Below are 10,607 nucleotides of genomic sequence, written 5' to 3' on the forward strand. Positions count from 1 at the left end.
GATTAAGTCTGCGTGTTGAAAGTTGAAGGCTTAACGATTAAGTTCGCGAACTCAATTCAACGTGAACCTAAGTAAACAATAGGCTTGGAAACTCGAAGTGAAAAGTAGTTTCTGATAACCCTTTTTTTACAATGTTCGTGAACCTAATTCTTATTTTTGGAAAGGTTTCCTAATCGGCTACGGATAAGGCCAAGTTTGTAACCTATCTCAATAGGTATTAGAGGCCATGTCAAGAATACGAACGTAGAGAGATTGAGAGAGATTTCTTGTTTTTTCTGAATCAGGTCATAGCAGCTCCCCGCCATAGCATTTGAATGCGCCTGCCGGTGGATTACCCATGTAGCAACCACCCATTTCATAGTATACTTGCACAGTCAGTTGTTTACGAATTCTAAACATAGAAATGAACTAAAAAAGGGTCATGAAAGCCCATTCACACTATCTCAGTGATTACATCAAATGAGGTGGTAGCAATTGACTTTTCGATATGCATGACGGCAAAAAATTTACAAGAGTTCACCACCTATGACATGAGCAATTTGTAAGTCTGTAGACGCATTTAATCGTATTAGCACTTCCCTTAAGATTTCCAAAAGATAGAGCCTTGTATGTTGTTAGCGTATACTTGTACCTTCAGCTTCAGTTAGGTATAGACATTCGCAGAAGATTTACACGAGGTCACAGATTTCCTAGCCCAACTTTACTAGTATTGCTTTAGTTGGGCTTTTAGAGTAGCCAATTCCTTCCCATGACCCTACAAAGAGAATAAAGATTATTTCAAGTTCTAACCATAAGAGATTACAAATCAAGGTAACAAAACAGAATATGGATGTGTAGCTCAGCAATCATGCTTCAAAAAAAAAAGGCTCGGCAATTGGTCTCTACTTCGTGGCATATAGTTGTATAATCACCTCAAAAAGCGTTTGCCTGGACGCCTCGGATCGTTTTTGATATAAGATCCAATCCAAAGACAATTCGTATTCTATGGTGTTAGGCTGCGCACAGTGTGAAGTTGATACTGCGTCTTTCTGAAAACCAGAAGAAGTCAATAAACACTGAGAACTAAAAACAATAGAATGATGAAAGAATATAAACTAAGACTGACTTAGAAGAGTGGACGGGAGAAGCCCCACCTGCTCACGATGCTTGATTCTGTCGACCGTAAGATTGCCATAATATTTTGCTGACTTTGGTAACACACTTGGGGCTTCTCGTTGAGCAATAAGGGGCCTGATATTAGCAAACCCAATAGTACATTAAGCAGTAAATTAAAATTTGCATTGTTCAATTAAAAAACAAATGCAATATTGTTTGCTCAAATTTAATTAACCAACCAATTTAAGGGTTCCCAGACTCCCGCTAAAATGGTGAAATGCAAGTAAAAGTAAAGATACCTTCCATTTGGTAGCATTAGGCACCTATCCCGCAATTGCTTAATCACCATTGCTGCCTTTTCTTCTGTTTTAAAAACCAATAAAGCTTGACCTAGAATATTAGAAGGTAACAAACAGTGAAAGGTTTGTAGATTTGAAGTAAATTTTAACACCTAGTGATATAAAACCAATCTACATATGAAGGTACATAGCACAAAATGACGTGATAAACGATAACAATTACCATTGTGAGGGCCAGTGAATTTAATTTGTTGCGACACCTTTGCTGTGCACCTTACCTTCAAATAGGTCAAGATTATTTCCTGAAATAAAACAACAAAAGAGAAATTACAAAGTAAAACAAATATCATACCAGACAACACTCTCATAAAGGATTTGCAAAAGAATATCAGAACAGAAAAAACGAAACAACGAATGTGAACAATTTTAAACAGAATTGGAAGTTCCATGCCAACCTCAATTTCTGCTGCTGAATAGGACGGATCCAAATTTTGCAGTCGAACAAGGGTTCCTTTGGAACGAGCACAGTCCATTTTGTCTTTCCATGTCTGAAAAACATGATATGCTTGATTTGGATAACTTATACAACCACATAAACACATAATGATAGCTTCACAACCTAAGTTTACAGGTGTAATGAAATAAACATTCTAGTTTACTCTTTTTGCCTTGAAAAAGCAATTTCTGTTTCAAGGAGGAGGGTATGCATATAGGATATTGGACTGTCATTGCTTGGCACAATTTTTTTCTTTTGCAATTTCAAATTACAGTCTGCGCACAGCTTTTTATCATAAAATTTAATGCAAAAGCTTAAAAAAATTAAATTAATGCTCCGAGAAAATGAAACCTAGTTTGAGAAAGGAAGTACTTACAAATTCCTTGAACCATTTGGTTTTGTCCTGGAAATATGAAGGGAGGAAATAGGAGAGCATAAGAATCAAATGAAAGGACATTCTAAAAGATTATACATTTTTGTTTGAAGAAAAGACTCAAATGAAAGGATAGCTTTTTTTCCTACAAGTAACAAATGAAAAGAGAACTTACAACTTTCTGGGCCTCCACAGTGTGACAATCGCTTTTGATCATCTTGTTTTGCTGAGGTGCTTCAGATGCTTCTTTATTTAAAAGCATGGTCCCTTTGTCATTATGATTCAATGTACTGGATATCCAATTGTGCTGTCCAACAAAATCTATGGCACCTTCTCTTCTTTCACTGTGGTCTAGTTGTTTCTCAGTAGTTATGGTAGTGGATAACCGTCGATCATGCCTTGCAGAGTCTTTTTCACGTTCTCTAATATTGTGATACTGGGCATGAGTATTTGTACCCTTGTCTTGTGCTAATTCAGGAGTAGCTCCTCTGTCCACAAATTTAGTTGGTCTCTTACTCAGAATTACTCGATCGTCTTTTCTACCCTTCTCTCCTGCTGGTTTAGGATCAGCTTCTTTACCCGCTAGCTTGGCTCTCTTACTTGGGAACTCACTACTAAAGATCCTTCGATCAATTGTCCGGTCTTGACTTGCATGAAATCCAGATAACGCTCCAGCATCCTTGCATCTAATTTTTGGCTTGGTTGAGCTACCAAGCCTTACAGTTTCCTCAAAAGAAGTACTTCGCAGTGAGCCTGAATGATATAATACACCTTGGGATTTCAGCTTAGTATCCTCTCCACCTTGAACGATTGGAGCTTGAAGGTTCTCCTTCTCAGAACCACTAGATTTGGGGTTCTCTACTTCTGCATCAGTGGAAGGATGAAAACTTACTTTCGAATAAATCTAACAGCATTCAACATCTGATCACAGAGTTTTTCAGGATTACCTTTCCGTTCTTGATCTCCACTCAGTGCTGACCACTCTTTAGAATTAAAAAAGTGCTCGACTGCCATGGATACAGGATAATCAAATTTCACAATTACAATTTTGTTTTAAAAAGCAAGAAACAGTATGGGATAGATTGCGCACCTTTAATTCCTGATATGATGTCATCTAGTTTATCTAAGAAAGTAAATTCTCTAACATCAAATGCCCGAGAGAAAACGAACTCAGCCTTTCGACGTTCTTCCTCAGAAGGTTGACGGTTTTTTATGTCCTTTGATGTGCATACCACATAGCATTTCCCAGCAATTGCTTCCTAAACAAATTCAAAGTGTATCATATCAATAAATAAGTTCAAAAACTGTAAACACATGCAAGATGGACAAAGAGAAATATAAGCTAAAGGTGCGCAATCTATCCCATACTGTTAAAAAAAAAGAAGGAGAAATATAAGCTAACAGAATTATGCGAGAGAGACCTAAACTACATAAAATATGTTGCTAACTAGTTGAGTACTACTGAACTATAGGAAACTATGTCATGATGAATGCTCTTAATCATCATCCCCACTCCTTGTTTGCTTCTCAACTTATTGCTAGTATCCATCAACTCACATTTCAATATCAGACACTTTTCGTGGTCTTGGTCCTGATTATGGTCAGTTTGTGAGAGCCTCTAAAACCAGATACAAACTTCCCACTTTCTCTCAACTTTTCCTGTTCTTCTCAATAACGAAATGCCTCTTCTTCAGTCTCAAACTAATGCTACATCAACTGTTTACTTGCTCGCCGTCAAAGTTCCACAAATTAGCATAATTATTCTTCTCAAAACCCTTATTTATCACACCGATTGATTCAACAATGACAACAATGGCAATAAAGGGCGTGGTCGTGAATTTGGATGCAGTAAGGGCAATGGATATGGGAGTTTGCAAACTTTTCATTTCAAGTAATCAAATGGAAGATGACATTTAGAAAACATACATAGCATGCAAAACATTCCATTTGGCAAACAAATGCTAGGGTACTAGCTCTTATTTTAGTTGAAAGTAGTTATTGTCCGAAAGTGATAACAATGCCATAGAGAAACAATGCCTCTAATTCCATAACAGGATATAAAGAGAAACGATTCACAAAGCGAGAAAATAACAACATATACAGTGAAGAGAAAGAGAATTGTTACCACGGGATTGATATTGGCGACGCCTCTACCTTCTCCTGATGCTAAAAAGATCTCATGCACAAGGAAAGCAACCTGTCTTTCTCTAAGCCAATTCTCTACTTGGCTAGGTCTAAAAAACCACACAGTCTTCACCTTCCTCTGATTGTTTGGAGAATCCATAATTTTGACGATCTTTCCAATGTGGTTCTCCTTAGACTCGTCTTCATTCTGCAAATAGACACAATCATACAAACAGTACTCTACCTTATCAAGCATAAACGATTCGTACAATTGGATACCCTCCCGTGTTTTCCCTTTGAGTTTACCCCACTTAAAATCCAACGTATTCCCAGTATTATCAATCTCTTCTCCTTCAGAACGTAACATTGTTCGCAAAATCTCGATTCAAGAACCTATACCAACCTAAAATTCACAAAAATCAAAGTTAGGTGTAACAAATCAAAATCATAAACACAAAAATCCCCCAATAAAACCATAGAAATGAAGCAAAAATAATCTGTCAATACTCAATGGTTCTGATTCATTTCACCAACAGATAAAACAGTAGAAATCGAAGTACTAGAGAAAAACTAAGTTTCTGCTTAAAAATAAAAAAAAATCCGAGTACTCACGTCCGGCGAAAAATCAAAAATCCGAGTCAAAAACAGAGCAAATAATAAAGAATCAAACTAAGTTTCTGCTTCAAAAACACCACCAAAACCTAAAACCAAGTAGTGGAGAAGAAAACAAGTACTGATGATTAAAGAACTAGAGAGCTTACTTAGTCTGTAGAGCAAGTTCGTTGATGGAGATTGGAGAAGTTTCTTTCACTGGAAAATGAGTATGCCTAGGAGAAAACCTGTGAAGATGATGATAATGGCGCTACTGTGCGGAGGGAAGAGGAGAAGCTGCTTTTTCAGAAGTTCAGAAGGTGTATTTTATTGTTTTTGTTGGTATTAGGAAGAAGATGATCAAAAATGGCAAAACTATTTTCATTCGAAACTATCCGAATGTTTATTTTATTCGAAAATAACTGAAAGCGGTACACTATGCTAACTTGCGCGTTTTCTAATATGCGCAGTAGGTGATGTGACTGAAGACTTACTGACACGGATGCGACGTGATTAGTTGGCCGATAGACGGACGGACGGACTCCTAGGTGATAAGGCCTTTAAAACCGAAAATGCTATAGGTGGGAGTCGTGGGACAAAACTGCTTCAAAACTGCCGTCAGCTTTATTTCCGCCCTTGTCTAGTGTCTACTGAGCAGTGAGTTGAGTACGAACGTTGGCATTGCCATTGCCATTGCCATTAGAGATTAGGCCCTACCGAAGGTTCCATTAATAAGTACATCGAGTTTGGACTTTTCCAATTGAAATTCTCTACGTGAGCAGAATTTGTAGCTAGTCTAACTTGGTTAACTGCAGTTGTGTTATGATCTCTAGTGACTGTGATCAGATAGCTCATGACAAAAGAAACTTAAAAATTTCCATCCCTTGTTTGGTGGAATCCCATACTAAATCTTTCTTGAACTTTCTTTACTATATTGTTCTTTTATTGCTTTCAGGATTGTATCATCTTTGGCATTTAAATCAATGTTGGTCCTTTGCAACTCTTTGGCCTAGCTTATTTGCTAATTCTTCTCCTCTCCCAGCTCTGTTAACTCACTGTCTTTATAGCTTCTTGCTCCCACACAAATTTCTGAACATGGCATAGTAATTGGAGCATACTTAGTATAAGAGTAAAAATTAGCATTTCCTTCCATGTTAGGAGAGATCATGGAGTTGATGTTAATAGTTATTCCAAATTTCTGTTTATAAGCTCTGACAAGTCTGTCTAAGTTATTTTGATCATCACTCTGGTAGTAGAGATTGTTCACGATACGACTTTGGTTATACATGACTTTGTTGAAGGAGTAACGATGTTGTGTGCTCATGTTGGCAGTAGTAACTGTAGAATGTGGTATTTTCTGGAAGACCAATTCACGTCTAGCTTTCTAGATAAACCAATGATAGCACATGTGGAAATCCAGTCACTGTTATGATTCTGAGGATGAAACCAAGAGTTGAGCCATTCAGAGAAGTTGGTAGCTTCTCCAAAGACATGATGTTGTTGACCAAAGAGATTTATCCATACAACATAAGCATAGGTACATGAGATTTAAGTGTGGGTTATATCCTCTGTAGTATTGTTGCATAAGATGCAGGTGGGATCAATATAGCTAAGAATACTGACAGTTTTAGCACTGGTAGGAAGAATTCCATGAGCACACTTCCATATGATCATTTGAATGGATGAGGATGTGTCCTGTTTCCATATCTCTATCCAAGTTCAGTTGTGAATATCCATATCTTTATACTTGGAATTCTCAGTTGTCTAGAAATTCTAAACATAAAAATAACGGTCATCAAAAAAACATTCACACTATTTGAGGTCTGAAACCGACAAAAGCTTGGTGTTACTATTTGAGCTATTCACAAGTCGCTTTTCATAATGGTGATTCTCTATTTTTGTTATAGACGGATAATGATTATTCATTTTCGAAAGAAAAATGGAGAATAATTATTTTTTATTCCTAAAAATGGATTGTTCATCCATTTTGTATTTTATTTACACTTAAATCTAAGTTACAAGGTTTTTATACATAAACCCCACGTAATTTTAATTACATGTTAATAGATAAACCCAAGTAAATCCTAAGTTACACGGTTTTCAAGCTAAAATGAATGATTATCCATTTTTCATTTTTAAAAACAGACAACCATTGTTCGTTCGCTTTCCACGATGATTCCTAATTAATAGCAAACATGAACGCAAAAGGGCGCTTTTGGTCATGGTTTTTGAAGCATGGAAGAGGCAGAGAAGATCGATAAGATCCACTCTTAGGCTCTAGAAATTCGGGCTTCGACTGGCCTGCTTTATTAATAAAATTTTGATTTAGTACAACCAAAATAAGATTAAATCATCTTGAATATGGTTAAACAAGATGCATGATTAAAAAAATACTTTAATCTTTCATGCCATCTCGAGGAAAGTTAAGAAGGAACGAATTGTTATTGGAGAGAATAATATTTTCTCTCCATAGATCAAATCTTTGTTATACATGCATTTTGAGTCTGAACCCTTTTCACTTCATTGACAAAATTTTGTGTTATCTAAACAAGAAAAAAAGAAAAAATTTAATTAACTGAGTCAAACAACATAATTTGGTCAACTAGATATCTTGCATCATGTATTTTATTGCTTTCAATAACTCAAATTTGTCTACCAACAACATATCAATAAAAATAGTATATGACTCGTGTAAACCTTCCTCAAGGAACAACTCTATAACATAAAAAATGCTAACAATACTACTGAGAAAGGTTAGGTTGAGTTCGATATTATTTTATATTTTCATAAAGCACTTTGAAAACATAATTTTAAAATTTACATTCTAGTATTTGGTAAAGTTTTTATAAAGTGTGTTTTTTATACAAAACATCTCCAAAGTTTACCCAACTTATAAAAGTTGGGGAAAAGAAGCTTTCAAAAGCTTGAATAGAAAAAGATACGGCGCACCCTATTTTCAAGTCTTATTTTCCTTTTCTATGCTTATGTTATTTTATAAATAATAGTTACATATTTATATTATCACATTTTTTTTGAAGCATGATACTTATTAAGATTAAATTGAAATTACACAAAGGTATGTTTTACCTGTAGTTGAATCGAAATGACTGTTTTCAATTATCCATATTTTATTCTTTAATGATTATTATTTTTTATTTTTAAACTATGTTTATATAACACTTCACGAATCTTTTTTAAATTTATCAATAATAAAAATAAGTGCAAATATTAAGTAAATATTTAATTTGAGTTTGATTTTTTGTTGGAAATTGTATCTATAATGAATGTGGTTAAGAAAAATAATATTTTTTAATAATAATAATAATAATTAATAAATTTATTTATTTATCTATTTAACAGTAAAAAAAATTAATTATTTTTAAACCCAATAAAATATAATAAAACTATTTTCACTGGTATACATGTCTATTCTTTGTCATTTCCAACAACGACAATAGTTGAATCTGATATTTTCCAAACACTTTGTTTTTGAAGCATGATATTATTAGATAACTAAATAGCTATTGTATTGGGGGTAAGATATACCCGAAAAGTCAACAATTACAATTGGATCGGCAAGTCTATATTCTTCAGTAATAAGATAGTGGTGTAGAGATTGATCAGCCTTCTCCTTATTAGGATTGTGTCGGGGGGAAATATTGGAACTGATGAGGTTGTATAGGGACCGTAGGTTTTCGACGAATGCTTTCCACAAGAAAAACTGTGTTTTTGATGGGCATCGTTGTGCCCTAAGGAACTTGGTTGTTGGTGGATAATTTCAATGTAATTGATCTGAGATGCTAGTCAGGATCTTGTAACAAGATGCCGAGGAGACTTTCCCATACATTACCCGTCCATCTTCTATTTTTTCTACTTGATCCATAATGATACTTTTGACTTGTGTCTTTAGCTTTAGGAGTGCTAACATAAACTGGAGCAAAGTGCGGAAGTAAAAGAGAGGTCTGAAATAACTATTTAGACCATGCCTAAGAACTATCATAATACCCATTAGACTTGTGCTTTATAAATATAACACTTACAGAACAACTATGCACGAAATAGAACTACAGTACCTATTAAAGTCGTTCTTTAAAGTAAACTAGAAATATAGAAAGACGTTGCACTAATATTAGGACTCGGAATCGATTGCAACTAACGGAAAATACAACGACACAATATAAACTTATAAATCTAAACTTAGAAATGTCCTATAGGATCAGTAAATTGAAATATAGTCTATCAGCGCTAAATCGTGATGTAAGAACTCGAAAAATTCAAAGCTCCATATAAGGATCATGATTTGAAATTGACGGTGACTCGACTTGTTTCTCTTGATGTTGAGAAAAACTGACCTTAGGTAGTAGTGATTGAACTTACTACTAAAAAAACTTATAATTTGAACAATAGTTCCCATATACTGCATTCATAGTCATCTTCATATAACTTACTTTGCATTCCACCAATCTTGGATTTACACAAATTGTGGACATTGACTAGCAAAAGGATATAGCTCTACTCCCTAAAGTATGGATTAGTCTTCTTAAAGTATGGTTCAAAGACAAAGTTGTAACTTATTTATAAAAGTTCCTAAAGCATACGCATGATGCAGACCCCTCTATTAACTCTTGATTCTTCTCTAGGTACTTTTATCCTTCGTTGTGACAACCAATCATACCAAATACAACAACACACATAGAAAGGCTCACAAATTAACCACTATGAGACCTCTAAAATGATAAATGATAAATGATAAATCAAGACAACTATTAATGAGCTTTAACTTTATATGTATTTAACCAAACATCCAACTATTTTTTCTTTTTACACAATACAACTGAACAACATATAGCAATAATTTAAATTTTTATGATTTGTTATCATAAATTATCTATTTTCAATTATTTTTTCCCATGAAATCCTTTTTTTAGTTCTTTTATTATAAGAAAAAAAGTGTTATGTTATGTAGTACTTGAACTTCTTGGCAATACCTCTACTTAGCATCAGAAATAATGGACTAGTTGGTATATTTAGAATGAGTACACGATCTACTATTTTGAAGTCTAAATCTGGAGAATGTTATTATTGAAAGAAACGTACTAATGTTGTAACCGGTGAAGCGAGAGACGCATCCCATAGAGTATAAGAGCTTCTATAAGGACCCAAATCCAGAACTTGCAATTGAGAGCAATTCCGAGAGATGTTAACCAAATGTTTCATGAATTATGCCAATGTGCTAGACATAAAAATATAAATGGTTGGTGGCATGAATATACATCTCTATATATGTTGTATTATGTGAAAAAACCTTAATTTAAATGAGGATTAACAAATGTTAACCGTAAAAAAGTGTTGGGTAGAATATTACCAATATACCCTCACTCGGCATTTCTATGTAGCGTATAACATCCAAAATGCCACTATAAAATGAAAAGCTCATTTACCATATTCCAGGGAATTTGTTCTGATCCAGTCTCTCTAGAGTCTAGACACAAAGAAAATAACAAAAACCCTGAAATCGATGTATACAAAGAAGAATCATGGATCGTAGAAGACCGAGTAAGGATTCTCTTTCTATGGAATTCATTCCCGGTTCTTTATTATTGTTTATTGATTCTATTTTTGATTAATT

At 34.5% G+C, this 10,607-nt stretch overlaps 1 protein-coding gene across 2 annotated transcripts; it reads right to left on the reverse strand.

Annotated features, from left to right (window-relative positions):
* Positions 1-422: 422 nt before the first annotated feature.
* LOC113318092 (protein ANTI-SILENCING 1-like) lies at positions 423-5,324 on the reverse strand. 2 transcript variants are annotated; one of them, XM_026566216.1, is made up of 12 exons: positions 5,149-5,324; positions 4,389-4,790; positions 3,354-3,522; positions 3,211-3,270; positions 2,439-3,124; positions 2,267-2,293; positions 1,850-1,942; positions 1,618-1,696; positions 1,395-1,485; positions 1,134-1,230; positions 912-1,028; positions 423-754 (listed from the first exon to the last, which is right to left on the reverse strand). In XM_026566216.1, exons 2-12 carry the CDS (start codon positions 4,752-4,754, stop codon positions 704-706), a joined length of 1,836 nt encoding a protein of 611 aa, XP_026422001.1. In that variant the 5' UTR covers positions 4,755-4,790; positions 5,149-5,324; the 3' UTR covers positions 423-703. The 2 variants fall into 2 exon arrangements, with proteins under 2 accessions (XP_026422001.1, XP_026422000.1); XM_026566215.1 differs by having other exon boundaries at positions 2,439-3,127.
* Between the last annotated feature and the right edge of the window lie 5,283 nt (positions 5,325-10,607).

Source organism: Papaver somniferum, chromosome 10, assembly GCF_003573695.1.
Source record: "Papaver somniferum cultivar HN1 chromosome 10, ASM357369v1, whole genome shotgun sequence".
Lineage (NCBI taxonomy): Eukaryota > Viridiplantae > Streptophyta > Magnoliopsida > Ranunculales > Papaveraceae > Papaver > Papaver somniferum.

Bases quoted from the DNA above. Each gene is read 5' to 3' on its own strand.
- LOC113318092 (XM_026566215.1), bottom strand. From the start codon at position 4,754: ATGTTACGTTCTGAAGGAGAAGAGATTGATAATACTGGGAATACGTTG. The intron at 3,271-3,353 runs GTGCGCAATCTA...TATCCATGGCAG, and splicing joins CATCATATCAGGAATTAAAG to TCGAGCACTTTTTTAATTCT. The intron at 1,943-2,266 runs GTAAGTACTTCC...CATGTTTTTCAG, and splicing joins CCAAATGGTTCAAGGAATTT to ACATGGAAAGACAAAATGGA.